We start from the raw sequence: 17,717 nt of genomic DNA, 5'->3' as shown, positions 1-17,717 counted from the left end.
GAGCCTGTTCGGATGAAAACCGCTTCAATGAGCTCAATTATAGTAACGCCGCATTTTTTTCCTCAGTAACGCTAACGGCGTTGTAACGGAAGAAACAGTAATTCGTTTGATTACTCGTTACTGAAAAAAGTAATTCCGTTAGTAACGCCGTTTATCTATAACGCCGTTATTCCCAACACTGGTCCTGAGTGTGACAATTTTTTTACGAAGACTTTTCAAATCCTGTCCCCAATTTTTTTGGGTGTTCATATACCAAGTACCAATAAAGTCACCAAGTTTCGGACCATTCCGATGAAGCTACGATTTTTTACATTTTCTATTTTAAATGACTTGACTTTCCCTTGACTTACATAGTAGGGGAAAAAAAAAATACTATGGAAGTCAATGGGTGCCATCAACTGTCTGGTTACCGACATTCTTCAAAATATCTTTGTTTGGGTGAACTATTCCTTTAAATGTCACCACCACTAAGCTTGACAACTCTTTCAGACTTAATTTAAAAACATTTCCCCTGAAATGTATGAAATTTATAGAATAGTTTGCAAGAGCACGTCAACCGACAACATGCCATGCCAACAATTAGCCATTTTTTAGCAAGCGCCAACTTTATGTCGTAGAATAAAATGTAGCAACATCTTGAGCTTGTGTTGACCGCAGACCTCATTTCAAGCATTTAACCAAAAACCCATTAAAAAGAAACATTAGCTGTGCCGGAAATCGCGTACTGTCTGAATGAGTAGGTACTACATTTGAATTTACTTTTCGACCATTAAAAAAGTATGTTCTATATAGTATCAGTGTGGGTAGTATGAATGAAATTCGGACATTACATCCGCCATGTTGTCACTGTCACGTGACCTAGCAGCAGTTGTTAGTAAAGTGTACATTGAATGCACACTTTAGAATCTGGTCGGAAGTAGTAGGTTATGCCTCAATGAATTCAGACATACTGCTCTGTTGGCGTACTGATTTTCACATACCATAGAAAAGTATTTGATTTCGGACACAACAGTTGACTTCAGGACATTTTTTGGCCTATGAAAACACGTCATCCCTGCAGCATGTATTATTATGTATTTAAACATTGACCCCTGACCTATGTCTGTGAACAGTTTGTGCTCAAGAGCAAATTACTGTCTGTCTAAGGGCAGGAATCCATGTGTGAAAAGGCAACAAAAACACATTTAAAGGCACCATTGGAATGAAGTGTGAGTTACCAACTGAACACATCTCCAAACATAAACGAGCACAATAAACACTGAAAACCCAGTTGTGTACAGCTCTGAAAAAGGGGTTTGTAGAAAAAACATATCCAACTGTGTGAGAGGATACATAGTTTTGTCTTGGTCTCATCACCAGCAACAAATGTACAAACAAGTAGACAATCATCGTCTGGCTGTACAATCTATACAAGGTGCCCTCTAGAGGCCAGTCCCTCGTCCTGCGGCCAGTCCTGAGAAAAACGCTCAGTCTCGACCTTGAGTAACGTCGCAACAGCGTTCTAAAAACGTTCCTCAAACATTGTCCGGCAAATGTTTCCTGGGTTCGTCCAGCATTCCTCATGCCTCTGTGTAAGATTTCTGTGCACTAAGTTTTTCTTTCTTTAGTTTGACTCCGTCCACCAGCTCAAAGTTGTAGCTCTCCAGAGCGGAGAGGTTCCTGTTTGTCGTGTGAGCGCAGGCGCAGTAGAACAGCACCCCGCACACGGCGCCCAGCAGGACTCCCACGGCGCTCATCACGATGATGGTGATCAAGATGGGGTCTAAACTCTTCAGCATGGAGCCGCGTCCAAAACTCCACAGGGTGTTGTCAGACCCCTCACAGTTCTCTATAGGGAGAGACAGACAGAGACAGACCAAAGCAGAAAGATTGTGAGAGTCTGAGCAAAACCTGCCTAGTAAACAAGCTCAAATATATTATATAAGAGATCATTTACAGTCAGCTGGTCCTTGTGACAAAATAATGGTGATTCAGGACCATCAAGTAGGACTGGAATTATATAGTTTAGCAATCATTATACCAAAATATTTGATTGCAGAAAGCCAGGGCGATTTCAAAACTGCCAAAAAATGTTACACTTAATTTTAAGGTAACGTAGTTACATTGTACTTACTCAAAGTACTGAGTAATAATAATTAACTACATGTACTAACTGTAGAGTTACGGTTAGGGTCTGGGTTACTTGTAATTATGCATAATTTGCTGTTGTTACTATAGTTACATGTTACCAAAACTGTTGTTACTATAGTTACACGTAGTAACATGTTACCAAAAAAAAAAAATCTTGATTTATTAGTATTTTTGTCTTGTTTCCAGCAAAAATATGCAAGCATCCTTGAAACAAGATCATGTCATTGAGAAGCTATATTTCAACTTGTTTTCAGAGAATATATCTTGAATTATTATTTGTTTTATGCTATTAGCAATTAAGGTTTAAATATGTTTCAGTAAAAAATATCTTAATCATATCTTACACAATTTTGTTTGTCAAGTACATGTATCTCAACATATTTTTAATCGAAAATAAGACAAAAGTACTGATTAAGAAAATATTTTTTGCAATGTAGAAAGTCATGTAATGAAAAATTAAAATCATGAAATTGGGTTTTATCATTTATAATGCTTTTCTAATAAAATGTGGATCTTACCGATCTCATTGACTTCATCTTCATCACCTTCTGTATTCTCTGGGTCTGAAACACAAACACACTCAGTCAAGGAGATGAATTCTCATTCAGAATCCTCAGAGATATTTTCAACATAAATGTTAAAAAGATGTGATTCATCTCGGAGCTGATCTGTTTGTTCAAGGGTAAGAACGCTTAATTAGAATTTTTCGTAAAATTCCAATGAAAAAAAAAAATACATCTGGACTAAAGCCTGGAACACACCAAGCCGACGGTCGGCCAACTAAGTTTTCTCGGTGTGGGCACCATCAGCTATTTTTCAGCTGATTCGACATGTTGAATCGGCGTCGGCGCTTGTCGGTCAGTCAGGCCATCTGATCGTTCTGATTGGCTGTTCTGCTAGCAAGCCAGTGCACGAGAAAAAACAAAAACAGAAGTGACCGTCTGGTGAGCGAGATTATGAGGTGCTTTGTTTAAATCATAGACAGTAAAAGAAATGGACACAGCGACCCCATAGACTTCAACGCAGAAAAGTGAAGTCAAGTAGAAGCACTCACTTCCTGATGGCCGAGCGTACTGTGCAGCCTCAGACTGAGCTTGACGACGCAGATGTGACGTGAGCAACCTGTCTGACAGTTGTAAGTCTTCTAGTAGTTTTGCAAAGTGAAATTTGAATCACCGAATCTTGCAGAGACGGAGAGTGTGAGCAGGGGCAACTTTTGGTAAGTATTCTGATTAATTATTTTGTCATTTTGCATAGTATTTATTTATTTTAAAATTTAACACCTGTACGCCATTTTAAGTTAAAGCATCCTATCTATACGGGTACGGGTATATACAGTAATTTTTCTACTGCGCGACAGAGTTGCGTGGTTATGACGCAATCGTTAGCCTATTTTTACAAAAACAGCTTCTACAGGGCGATAGCGTAAGATACAAGGTAATGGTGCCTTTTATACATTGCCGTGTTTCTTTAGAAATAAACAATGGACAAATGGAGTCTTTTAACGCCTCAGATGTAAAGTTATTCGCTGTCAAAGTGACGCCAAAATGAATGGGAATCAATGGAATGCTAACAGCAGGTGATGGCTTGGTTATAAAGTGAAGTGACGTGTGGCCAAGTATGGTGACCCATACTTGGAATTTGTGCTCTGCATTTAACCCATCCAAGTGCACACACACAGTAGTGAACACACACACGGAGCAGTGGGCAGCCATATTGCTGCCGACTCTCTAACCATTAGGCCATGACTGCCCCTGTTAGCAATGGCTGCCCCTATGGAAGGTACGCTTTCCGGGTGTAGGATTACCCCCTTGGTTTATATAGGGTATACAGGGTAGCTCTTCCGGTTTCCTGCTTTGAATAACGAAAACAGACTACTGCCACCAGCTGGTACAGAAAGCTATTTACTCTTACGCAGGCGCAGAATGTACGTGCTACTTGGCCGTCGTATGTCGATCGTCGGCTTGGTGTGTCAGGGCAACTTTGGACCCAGACGCTGCCGATGTGAACCAACTCTGCAGTTTGCTTTCGTCGCTACTAGTTGGTTGGCGTCGGTTTCCTTTCTTTGAAGAGATAGTTCACTCAAAAGGGGTTTACTCACCCTCATGCCATTACAAACCTGTATAACTTTCTTTCCTCTGTGGAACATAAAAGAATATATTGGTAGACAAACAGGTTTGGTTCCCATTAAATGTACAAAAATACAATGAAAGACAGTGGGAACCGAAACTGTTTGGTTACAAACATTCTTTAAATGTTCTTTTTTGTTCAGCACAAGAAATAAATGTATACAGGTTTGGAAGACCATGAATTTGAGTAGATGATGGCCTATCTTTAATGTTGCTAAAAAGTGGGTGATCAGGCTGAAGGCAAAAGGGAAGGACTTAAACATAAGAGGCGTGGCTTAACATACCCTTGCACTCCTCGGGATTCACTTCAGCCAGTATCTTTATATCATCCAGTGAGATAAAACCAGATTCTGTAGGATCTACTTGGGCCTCGATGATTACCTACCACGCAAACACAAGAAGAATGTTAGTATTATGTTGTAATGATGTTTTCAACTTTCGGCTTTCCTATAGCTCAAACAGTAGAGCATGGCGCTAGCAACGCCAAGGTCATGGGTTTGATTCCCAGGGAAAGCAAGAACTGACAAAATGTAAAATGTGTACCTTGAATGCAATGTAAGTTGCTTTGGATAAAAGCGTCTGCCAAATGCATAAATGTAAATGCATCGGTACCTGATAAGGTGTGTCGGCACTGGGAATCACAACTCTTCCTTCCCTCCATCTGCTTTTCAACTGGCCGCTCACAGAGCGGATCAGAAGCTCAGAGTCCTCCTCCTCCTCTTCTCGCTCTATCTTCTGTATGATGTTCAGAGTTCCCGTGTGTTTCTCCGTGAAGTGGTACCAGAAAGACATGCACAGGTCTGAATCTGGGGCTGTGACTGGCAAACTGGCTAGCCTTGCTACCCTTCCTTTTCTCTCCAGCTCTTCATCTGTTTCCATATTAGCCTTTCTTTCAATCTCAATCTGTGCATTTCTGTTAGAAGCTGCGTAAATGAAGTTGTGCGGCATTCCTGAAACAGAGGAGAGTAGTATATCTGATTATTCAATTACTCCTTATTCCTGCAATCGCAACAAATAAGCATTTTATCAAAATTGTTTGCATTTAAGAAATGATTCATCTAAATTTAAGATATCTCTTACCTGTGTGGTCCAGATTAGGCAGTTTGTGATCAGCGTGTTTGCTGTTGTTGTTTATGTGCCATTCGACTCCTTCGCCACCGTCTTGACTCCACCCACAGAAGGAGGGGTTATCAGCCCAGCCAAAGTCACAGGCAAACCAGATGTACGCTAAACAGGAACACAAAAAACACTGAATCAACCTTAAAGTCCTTCGTACTGATATTGCTTTCCACTCTACCCACATTAAGCTGTTTTGGTAATTTAGTCAAAACAGTACGGTACTGAACACCCACTGTGCTTTTTGGACCGGCAGTATCTTATTAGTCAAAGCTTCGGGCTGGTATTCAAAGGTTATCATAAACCCCAGCGGGGAGTGAAGTGGCAATAGTTCCTCTAGTAAAATCTGCTAAATCACCAAAAAACTGCAGTGCCTGCATCTAGATATCACATTCTTCCAAGACTATGACTGCAGTAAATCTCATGATCTTGTATAGAAAGGTAGTTTTTAGGAACCATGAAATTTTCACATCCAATGTTTTCTGTAGTGTTGATGTTTTATGTTGGGTACCTTAATAATTGAGAAGCAAAATGTTGAAACTTGTTTTAAGAGGATATATCTTGAATGAAGTATTGAATAAGACACTCACACACACGCGCGCGCGCGCGCGCACACACACACACACACACACACACACACACACACACACACACACACACACACACACACACACACAGGTTTGTTTTGCTATCCAAGTGAGGACATTCCATAGGCGTAATGTTTTTTATACTGTACAAACTGTACATTCTATTCACCTACACTATCCCTACCCATCACAGGAAACATTCTGCATTTTTCATTTTTAAAGGTCCCATTCCGCATGATCCCATTGTTCAAACTTTAGTTAGTGTGTAATGTTGCTGTTAGAGCATAAATAATACCTGTAAAATTATAAAGCTCAAAGTTCAATGCCAAGCGAGATATTTTATTTAACAGAAGTTCCCTTTTAAAGCCAGCGAACGGCTGGCTTGGACTACATCCTGGTACTTCCTACATAAATGACGTCAACAGAACAGTAGAACAGACTAACCTCCGCCCACAAAGAATCATAGACCGTAAAAAATGTATGGACGACGCGACTTCATTGACTTCCGCTGACCAAAGTTGAAGCTTTTTTTTTTTTTTTTTTTTTTTTTTTTTTTTTTTTATTAAATGCATAAAGGAACAATAACAACAATTTTCATCATTGTCATACCACAATAAAGGAATAATACACCAAGGTACTTCAGTCAAGATTAATCTTCAAGTCCTTAAACACAGCCATTGTTCTCGTAGCTTTTACGTTTTTAGAAAACTCAATAGATTCAAAATACATTTTCACCTCAAGTTTAAATCTTAAAAAACTAGGTTTACAGTTAGAAAATTTACATTTATGAATGTGATATTTGGCTAACAGAAAAATAAGATTTATAAAATAAATATAATTTTTCTCTTCACCTTCATGAAAACCAAAAATTACATTTTTATAAGTAAATTCAAAATTTGGATTAACATAGCCTTTGATAAAGTCACACACATCACACCAAAATGTCACTGTGTGAGAGCAATTCCAAAATAAATGTAAAGTAGATTCAGGTTTCTCTAAACAGAAAGAACAGAGGGTATTAATGTAATTTTTAAGTCTTTTGAGATAGCACTTATCTGGATAAAACCTATGAATTAACTTAAAGTTAATTTCTCTCATTTTGTTGGTTATCAAATATTTGTGAGGCAATGTCCAAACTTTTTTCCAGGGAATATTATTTACAAAACCATTCCAGTAAGAAATGACATAAGGCACAGAAACAATCTCCTCCTGAAACAAGACTCTAATTTTCTTATTGTTTTTTGATTTAGATGTAGAAAGGCACTGTTTACCAACAAATGTTTTGCACAGATCCACCGAGTGATAAGAGGATGAAAAAGAAAATCCTTTATAAAGCATAAGAACTCCTTGTGGCACTGCATCAGCAACAATTGCAAACTCTTTTGGAGTAACAGGAATCCCATGCTTTACTAAGAACTCAGAATAATTACAGATTGAACCATTTTGATTAAAAAGTTGAGATACAAAAATAATACCATTTTTAAACCAACTATCAAAGAAAAGAGATTTATGTTTATACAGTAGGTTCTTATTATTCCAAATTATATATGAGTGAGGTGTAAAATTGTGTTTAAAAATGAGGGACCACGCTAATAACATTTGCCTATGAAAAAGGGATAATTTGATCGGGATTTTAATTATGTTATAATTACAGGTTAATAAAAATTTTAAACCACCTAGTTTGGAGAAAATAAAATTAGGGATCAGATTCCAGATAGAAGAGGGCTTATTAATACAATTCTTTATCCAATTTATTTTGAAGGTGTTGTTTAAAGTGGTAAAATCAAGAAAGTTTAAACCCCCCCTTCTCAACAGTGTTCATAAGTACAGATTTTCGAACAAAATGAGTTTTATTCTTCCAAACAAAGTTGAGGAGCAATGTATCAATTTTTCTTAGAATGGCAGTGTCGACACTCAAAGAAAGAGCAGCGTATGTTAACCTGGACAAGCCCTCAGCTTTGGCTAGTAAAATTCTGCCCTTTAACGACAGATCTCGTTGGAGCCACATATTAAGTTTCTTTTGTGTACTTTCAATTAGTGAATTAAAATTTAATGGGCATCTTTCTAATTCATTCTTTGTTATAACAACACCTAAATATGAAACCTGATCTTTAATTTGAATATTACAAATTTCTGACAAATTACACTCTTTGATGGACATCAATTCGCATTTTGAAAGGTTCAAAAATAAGCCTGACGCTTTGGAGAATTGCTGGATATACTCTAGTGCTAACGGAACTTGGTTGGCATCGTGCAAGAAAAGTGTGGTATCATCAGCCAACTGACTGATGAGTATTTGTTTGTCAGCAATAGAGATACCACGAAGACCATTATTAGAAATATAAGAACAAAATATCTGGGAAACTAGTAAAAACAAATAAGGGGATATTGGACATCCCTGTCTGATACCACGTGACAAGTTAAACCTCGGAGAAGTACCATATTTTAATTTGATTGTACTATTACAGTTGTAATACAAAGTTCTTATAGCCTTACAAAAATATTCACCAAAACCAAATTTTTGCAATGATTTAAAAATAAAATGATGTTCTACTGAATCAAAAGCTTTATAAAAATCCAGGAAAAGAATATAACTATTATGTTCCACCAAATCAGCATAATCAAATAAATCTAAAACTAATCTAATGTTATTTGTTATGTGTCGGTCCCTCATAAATCCAGATTGAGTCTCATCTATAACGCTGTCCAAACATTCTTTAAGTCTATTGGCAAATATTATGGCAAAGATTTTATAATCATTGTTAAGGAGTGTGATGGGTCGCCAATTGTCCAAATTGGTAAGATCTTTCTTTGGTTTAGGAATTAGTGTGATGACACCCTGCGTTAATGTAGGAGGTAAAGCTTCTTTATCAATACTCTCTTTAAAAACATTAGTTAGAAAAGGAGCAAGTTCATCAGCAAATAATTTGTACAGCTCCGCTGTAAGCCCATCACATCCTGGGGATTTATTGTTTTTCAAGCTCTTAATTGCACTTTGTACTTCCCCATAAGTAATAACGTCATCACAACACATTCTGTCACTTTCAGAGATAACTTTAATATAACTAACTGAATCTAGAAACAAATTTGTTATCTGCTCTGAACATATTGAACTATATAGATTTTTATAAAAGTTGGCACTAAAATTCGCTATATCCTTCGGATCTTTCACAATTTTTCCATCAACACATAACTGCTCAATTGTTGAGAGAGTAAAATTCCTTTTTTCAAGCTTAAAGAAATATGCAGAATTAAGTTCTCCTTCTTCAAGCCATCTTTTTCAAGATCTTATATAAGCACCCCTAGCCTTCGATAAGTATAAATCATCTAATTTAGTTTGCAAAACTGCAATTTCAGATTTTTCCTCCAAAGACATACAATTAAAGTTACGGGCTTGAGATAATTTCATGATCAGGCTGTCCTCAAGAACTCTTCTTTTTTTGGCTAATGTTGTTCCAACTTTCCTTAAATAAACACCAATCTCAAATTTTAGAAGCTCCCAATTGGCACAAAAGGAATTTTGAATTGTGGCTACTTTCCAATAGTTAGCAATTAATTCTTTAATTTTTTCCTTTACATCTGGTAATTCTAATAGCGAACTGTTAAGTTTCCACAAAGAAGCTTTGCTGTGGCCTGGTACACAATCTGCCGTTAAAGGGGTATTAATAAAAATAGTTTTGTGGTCAGTCAAAGGGGTACATTGAATGCCAACATTTAGATCAAAATTGGACATACATTTTGAAATGAGCCAATAATCAATTCGAGATTGCCTTGATCCATTTTTGTTGGACCAGGTAAATTCTAAATTGTTAGGGTATCTGTCTCGCCAAATGTCCACCAATTCAAATTTATCTATTAGCCCTAACAGTGCATGGCTAAAACATGCGGTCCTCTTTGGAGGATATCTATCCAAAGAATTATTAATTGATACATTAAAATCTCCTCCTAGTATGAAAAATGCATTAGGGAATTTATTTGACCAATATGTGAGTTTCTCATCTAACATTTCAAAGAAAATGTTATTATCCCGAGAAGTGTTGTACCCATATATATTTCCCAGAATTACTGTTTGTTGGTTAAGTGAAATCACTAATAAATGAAAGTGACCCAAACTATCTGAATCTGATCCTAATATATCCCCATTAAATGTATTTCTCAAAATGCTTACTCCAGCAGAGTGTTCAGTGCCATGTGAACTCCAAATATCGTTACCCCACTGAGATTTCCACCATTTGTAATCGTCTTTAGTAGAATGACATTCCTGAAGGAAACAGAAATCTGACTTGTGTTTTTTGGCGAACAGAAAAAGAGCTTTTCGTTTAACACTATCCCTGAGCCCCCTGGCGTTAAAAGATATTAATGACAATGACATGAACAACGAACGGTATAAAAGCAAAGAGAAAGAAAAAAAGAACACTAAAACAAAGTAACTGAGTGAACCAAAAGAGTACACCCGTTCAACGCACTTTCCTCAAAAGGAGCAAATACAACCACAAAAATGCTCACCCGGTACTAAAGTGCTCAAATTTAAGTTCAGAAAACAGAGCTATTTAAATTTCTGCTTTCACGTAGGAACCATTTCAAAGCCCAAATTAAAAAATAAAATAATAATAATAAATTCAACTAATGAAATCACAGCTTTTCAATAAGGATAACAGTGAGGGAGGCTAGTTGTTAGTACCGTTATGACGTAAATATGTTTAATATCATTAGGGCAAATAATTCCTAGAGTTATCGATAAGCATTCATCCCTCTTTTCCCCTTTCTTTAAGAGAGAAGGGGGAAAAAATACAGCAATGTAACAGAAATCCTAAGCAGATAGCTCACTAAACACTGAAAGAAACAGTTGGTTATGATTATACATTACTAGTGTTTTAAATAGGTCTGTTGGCAACATCTTTAGCGGTCATTCTTTTACCCTCAATTACTGCAAAGGGACCATGAAAGCCAGCCCTCTTCCCTTCCTTTCTCGCTTTCTCTACAGTCGGCCATAGAAGAGTCCTTGCATCCTTGTCTTTTTGCGAAAGGTCCTCGAAGACCTTAATCTTCTTCTCCCTGAGTAAGTCGGAGGTTTTGGCGTCTTTCCAAACTTTGTCCCGCTGGGAGCGCGATGAGAACAGGACTATTATGCGACGGGAGGATTTTTCCGCAGCAGAGCGAGGCCCCAGCCGATGAGCGATGTCAATTCCGCTGTGCAGATCAGCAGCGATGCTTGGGGAAACCTGGCTAAAGACGTCGATGATAATCTGCTTTACGTTCTCTCCTGATTTCTCTGGGATACCAGCGACACGCAAATTCCACCTCCTCTTGTAAGCATCCAAGTCGTTACATCTGTCACGAAGTTCGACATTTTCTTTCTCCAATTTTCCGATTTTCTTCTCCATTTCGTCAGTTTTTTCGTTCAAACACTTCACCTGTTCACTGTGGAATTCGAGAGAATTTATTATCTGTTTAATAGAGTTCGAGTTCTCAATTACCGTCTTTTCAACTCCTTGAATTCGGCGCAAAGTCTCTTCGTGCATGGCCTCCATTCTCTGCATGAATCTCATTAGCATAGTATCACTCACCGCCGGACTATCAGAACTCGGTTTGCTTTTTTTGGCAGGGTTAGGTTCAGGAGTATCGGGTAGAGGCACGAAACCACCAGACTGTCCAGCAACTGCATCCATTTCATTGTTTAGCATTCTCCTTGCATAACTGTGCATAGCAAGATGAGTTTCTTCTTTTTCTTCCATATTTGCAAGTCAGCACAGCAATTGTAGCAAAAGCACGTGGATTATGACTAGCTACTAGTTAGTAAAAAGTGTGCGTCTGCAAAGCTTAACTAAACTGTACAAAAAAGAAAAACAACTGATAAAGTGCGACTATTTAACTCATAAATAAAATGGCACCTTCAAATCAGTTCTGAACATGAACAGTTCTAAGTTAAACCGGGATTTGAGCAAAGTTTTTAAGAGCTACATCAAAACCGTCTTCTCACGACGCCATCTTGGCCCCGCCTTCCCAAAGTTGAAGCTTTCATAGGCCCGCTCACGGCGCTGACATCTTGGGACCGAGTCTGCGCAGTAGCGATCTCGGGACCGGAGTTGCGCAGTAGAGAACAGGAAGTAGAGGCGCGATTATCAAAAGCCCGCCCACACTCTCGCAGATGCAGAACAATTAATTATGTTGGTGTGAAATAAACAGTTATGGAAGTGTAGAAATTAAAGCTAAAGATCCAATCTCCTCCCAAAAATCCAGAAAAAAGTCCGTTAGTGCCTCAGTGACAAGTTCACTCAGAGAAGCCGTCAATCTCAGCTGTCAATCATGACGTCACACCCCCCGTTTTTATAGCATCAAATAACTCACTAAAACTAAACTTATTTAAAAAAAAACGAACACTTGAAATGAAATTATTGTAATAACAACTGCCTAAAATGACAGAAACCATCTTTAGGAAACAATTATTTGAAGTGTAATTAAATTGTTTAGTGTGTCTCGCGCCCACTCAAATACATGGGGAGGCGGGGTTTAGGAGCTATACTGGGACCGGCCACCGGGGGGCGATCGAGGCGCGAAAGCTTCAATTTCTGACTGGAGTACTACAGGCTTGCAAAGAATACACGAAAAGGAAAAAGGGGGCGCGGTCTTGTTGCTGTCCCACGTGGAGAAGCGGGCGGTCGCGTGGAGAAAAGGAACTGTTGCGTTGAGTGTGTTTATCGACATGTCATCGAGACGCTGTTATTTTCATCCAGGGGCCCGTTCTTCGTACCTCGCTTAATACATCTAAGATGATTTGACAGATCCCAGATCTTTTAATCGTGATAACTGATCTCTGGCTAATTTGGTTCTTCAGACGAATTTGTGGATTGGATTAAAATATCTGGATTAAATGATCACAGATCACTGCGCGTTCTTGTGTTCCCTGAAGAGGGCAGATGCATCGATACTCGAAACCACGATCAGCAATGCAGCGATAGGCTGGCGTCAAGACAGCAACGTAATGACATAATATAATTAAAAAAGCCACCTGGCAAAAAAACTTGACAAATTATACAATAAAAACCCCACGAATTTCTGGACCTTTATAAGGAAACAGCCAAACCACCACACCAACATAAAAGTTATTATAGATAAATGATAAATGATTTTTGTTTTTTTAACATGATTACCAATTAATTATATTCACGATTTTATACAGTATTTGTACACCCTTTACATTTTTATTTCAATGTTGTAATTTAATTTTTAATTCAATTTGGAGCAGATTTGTAACGTGACAGTATTAAAGTTTCTTAAGGGTCAAGATCAAATTCTCTGCATCTCTTGCGCTGCATCAAGCCATCCCATAATATCTGTCATCACTTAAATTAATGCACGGCTCAGAGTAACTGTACAACGTGTGTAAACCTCCAATAAAATTATAAAGTAATTATTCCATCACAAATAAATCGCTCAATCAAGTGGCTGTGTCTATATTATTATACAACATTATAATATTAAATACATTCTCATATACATATACAATATAACATTTTTATATTATTATTATTATTATTTAAAATTATTATTATTGCCCCTGGTTCAGTAAAGAACTCTTGTAATAAAGTAGCAGTGGCTGGGACAGATTTTAAGTATCACCTCAAGATGCAATCTAATCCTGTTTACATGAAATAAGCCTGCTCATGAGCAGGTTTAAGCTTACGGACCTGTTACTATGACAGCAAGTCCAGGATGAGCTTCGAAGAACCAAACAATCCGAGATCATGTCAAATTGTCAACAATCAAATCCAGCTAACTGAGTTAGCGACGTACGAAGAGGGGCCCGTTCTTCGTACGTTGCTTATTACATCTGAGATGATTTGACAGATCCCAGATCTTTTAATCGTGATAACTGATCTCTGGCTAATTTGGTTCTTCAAACGAATTTGCGGATTGGATTAAAATATCTGGATTAAATGATCTAAGATCACAGCGCGTTCTTGTGTTCCCTGAAGAGGGCAGATGCATCGATACTCGAAACCACGATCAGCAATGCAGCGATTGGCTGGCGTCGAGACAGCAACGTAATGTCATCATATAATTAAAAAAGCCACCTGGCAAAAAACTTGACAAATTATACAATAAAAACCCCACGAATTTCTGGACCTTTATAAGGAAACAGCCAAACCACCACACCAACATAAAAGTTATTATAGATAAATGATAAATGTTTTTTGTTTTTTTAACATGATTACCAATTATTTATATTCACGATTTTATACAGTATTTGTACACCCTTTACATTTTTATTTCAATGTTGTAATTTCATTTTTAATTTAATTTGGAGCAGATTTGTAACGTGACAGTATTAAAGTTTCTTAAGGGTCAAGATCAAATTATCTGCATCTCTTGCGCTGCATCAAGCCATCCCATAATATCTGTCATCACTTAAATTAATGCACGGCTCAGATTAACTGTACAACATGTGTGTAAACCTCCAATAAAATTATAAAGTAATTATTCCATCACAAATAAAATCGCTCAATCAAGTGGCTGTGTCTATATTATTATACAACATTATAATATTATATACACATTCTCATACAATATAACATTTTTATATTATTATTATTTAAAATTATTATTATTGCCCCTGGTTCAGTAAAGAACTCTTGTAATAAAGTAGCAGTGGCTGGGACAGATTTTAAGTATCACCTCAAGATGCAATCTAATCCTGTTTACATGAAATAAGCCTGCTCATGAGCAGGTTTAAGCTTATGGACCTGTTACTATGACAGCAAGTCCAGGATGAGCTTCGAAGAACCAAACAATCCAAGATCATGCCAAATCGTCAACAATCAAATCCAGCTAACTGAGTTAGCGAGGTACGAAGAACGGGCCCCAGGAGTCAAATCACCTTTCCCACCTTGGCTTTCCCAGGGACGCTGTAGAGATTATTGAACGCATACATCTCTCCGTTAAGAGGCGTGACCTTTCCAACGTGCGCTAAGCTGCTGTCGAATCACAACACAGGAACCGCTGGCACGTGCGCTAAGCTGTGGTCGAATCACAACACAGTTGGTTGAAAGCTGATGCTGAGAAAGGCTTCAGACAGGCCTCCATAGGGATTCTGGACATTTGCACTCACAAGACCCATAAAAGGCACTAAAAACGTTGTTACAAAGTCCATCTCACTACAGTGGCTCTACAATAATGTTATGAAGCGACGACAATAGTTTTTGAGCGAAAAAAAAATCAAAATAACGACTTTATTCTACAAGTTCTGTCTTCCTCTGCCGTGAACTCACGAAGCACCAAGACGCATGCGCGAGAATATGACGCAAACCGGCGTTCGGACACGTGACCCAGAAGCGAGGAGGAGATGTGTTTACAACGAGCAGAGGAAGACGCGCAGTATCTAAGCTGTTGAATTCTACATTGATCGTGCTTTAGGTCTCGGCGTAGAGCTCAAAATGGGACTAAAGTGTGGATTTCATGGATTCCCGAACGCCGGCCCTACGTCATATTCTCACGCATGCGTCTTGGTGCTTCGTGAGTTCACGGCAGAGAAAGACAGAACTTGTAGAATAAAGTCGTTATTTTTATTTGTTTTTCGCTCAAAAACTATTGTCGTCGCTTCATAACATTATTGTAGAGCCACTGTAGTGAGATGGACTTTGTAACAACGTTTTTAGTGCCTTTTATTTGAGTGCAAATGTCCTGAATCCCTATGGAGGCCTGTCAGAAGCCTTTCTCAGCATCAGCTTTCAACAAAAATATCTTCATTTGTGTTCCGAAGATGAACGAATGTCTTACGGGTGTCGAACGACATGAGGGTGAGTAATTAATGACATATTTTCATTTTTGGGTGAACTAACCCTTTAAGCTCATCCAGAGTGTTGGGTCTTGCGTCTCTCAACTTTCTCTTCACAATATCCCACAGATTCTCTATGGGGTTCAGGTCAGGAGAGTTGGCAGGCCAATTGAGCACAGTAATACCATGGTCAGTAAACCATTTACCAGTGGTTTTGGCACTGTGAGCAGGTGCCAGGTCGTGCTGAAAAATGAAATCATCTCCATAAAGCTTTTCAGCAGATGGAAGCATGAAGTGCTCCAAAATCTCCTGATAGCTATAGCTGCATTGACCCTGCCCTTGATAAAACACAGTGGACCAACACCAGCAGCTGACATGGCACCCCAGACCATCACTGACTGTGGGTACTTGACACTGGACTTCAGGCATTTTGGCATTCCCTTCTCCCCAGTCTTCCTCCAGACTCTGACACCTTGATTTCCGAATGACATGCAAAATTTGCTTTCATCCGAAAAAAGTACTTTGGACCACTGAGCAACAGTCCACTGCTGCTTCTCTGTAGCCCAGGTCAGGCGCTTCTGCCGCTGTTTCTGGTTCAAAAGTGGCTTGACAGAAATTTCTTTCTGTGTCTTACCCTCTTGCTTGAGGGTGTCAATGATGGCCTTCTGGACAGCAGTCAGGAAGGCAGTCTTACCCATGATTGCGGTTTTGAGTAATGAACCAGGCTTGGAGTTTTTAAAAGCCTCAGGAATCTTTTGCAGGTGTAATTTTGATTCAGATGATTAGGTTAGTAGCTCGTTTAGAGAACCTTTTCATAATATGCTAATTTTTTGAGTGTTTTCATGAGCTGTATGCCAAAATCACCAGTATTAAAACAATAAAAGACCTGAAATATTTCAGTTGGTGTGCAATGAATCTAAAATATATTAAAGTTTAATTTGTATCATTACATTATGGAAAATAATGAACTTTATCACAATATGCTAATTTTTTGAGAAGGACCTGTAAATATACACAGTATATACATGCAAATATTTTTAAATACATGCATATACATGTATGTGTGTGTATTCAAATACACATAATAATGATATACAGTGCACACACATACATATATGCATATATATACATACATATATATATATATATATATATATATAATTATTAGAGCTGTCAAATAGTTATACATTTATGCTTAAAATCAGTAGTTCAACAGCTGCAGATTATTGCATGTAATTCTGCAGCACAACACTTGAGGGCAGTAGAGATTTTGTTGTGTGCTCAACATGGAAAACCCCAAAGATTATGTTCCAATATCCTTCGAAATTGGGTCTACAACAACCATCAGTTAATAGTTATGCTAAATACACATAAATTACATTAACTTGAGAATTGTCTCACCAGGTACTGCTTCCATGTCCAGAAATGGCTCTGCTACTGCAGGAAACAAATTGCAGAAAGTGCTATCAAAGTCGAAGCTAAAGAGTTAAAATCAAAATAAGTTCCAGAAAATTAAAATCAAAATAAGTTTCAGAAATGGAGCAAGAGGTCGGTGTAAACCAATCAATGGTTTTGTGTGAGTGTTTTTTAGAATGTCAGAGTGTGTTTTTGTCTGTGAGAGAGAGTGTGTGTGTGTGTGTGTGTGTGTGTGTGTGTGTGTGTGTGTGGTGTGTGTGTCTGTGAGAGAGTGTGTATGGATCTGGCTAAGTCACAGTCGATGACAGAGTTGAATTGTAAATTTTTGTAATTGATTGAAGCGGTCTCACTTCAAATTTATCCATTTTAATTATGTTTCTGTTATTAGTGGTGAGTTGAGAAATCAGGGGCCCTCTGATCTTCCAACTCCCACCAACAATCATAGATTTTGAAATTTAATGGCAGGTCTGCCTTAGAATTTGTCTTGATTTGTGACTGTAGCCATTCAGTTGTTCATGTGTGTTACATTAGTTGGCAGTTTGTTGTGAATAGCGTATGCTATTC

General features: G+C 38.1%; 1 protein-coding gene across 1 annotated transcript; it reads right to left on the bottom strand.

Moving 5' to 3' along the window:
- Nucleotides 1-592: 592 nt before the first annotated feature.
- Nucleotides 593-17,174, bottom strand: LOC307127593 (neuropilin-1a-like). Its single transcript, XM_079818929.1, has 6 exons — nt 17,139-17,174; nt 5,340-5,486; nt 4,872-5,209; nt 4,544-4,640; nt 2,649-2,693; nt 593-1,828 (listed from the first exon to the last, which is right to left on the bottom strand). Exons 1-6 carry the CDS (start codon nt 17,152-17,154, stop codon nt 1,560-1,562), a joined length of 912 nt encoding a protein of 303 aa, XP_079675055.1. The 5' UTR covers nt 17,155-17,174; the 3' UTR covers nt 593-1,559.
- Nucleotides 17,175-17,717: the final 543 nt, after the last annotated feature.

Source organism: Gobio gobio (assembly GCF_949357685.1).
Source record: "Gobio gobio genome assembly, chromosome: 6".
Classification (NCBI taxonomy): domain Eukaryota; kingdom Metazoa; phylum Chordata; class Actinopteri; order Cypriniformes; family Gobionidae; genus Gobio; species Gobio gobio.
This window is presented reverse-complemented; position numbering and strand designations above follow the sequence as displayed.

Coding starts and splice junctions, on each gene's coding strand:
- LOC307127593 (XM_079818929.1), bottom strand. Junction 5,210..5,339: donor GCCTAATCTGGACCACACAG/GTAAGAGATATC, acceptor CCTCTGTTTCAG/GAATGCCGCACAACTTCATT. Junction 4,641..4,871: donor GTGCCGACACACCTTATCAG/GTACCGATGCAT, acceptor TTTGCGTGGTAG/GTAATCATCGAGGCCCAAGT.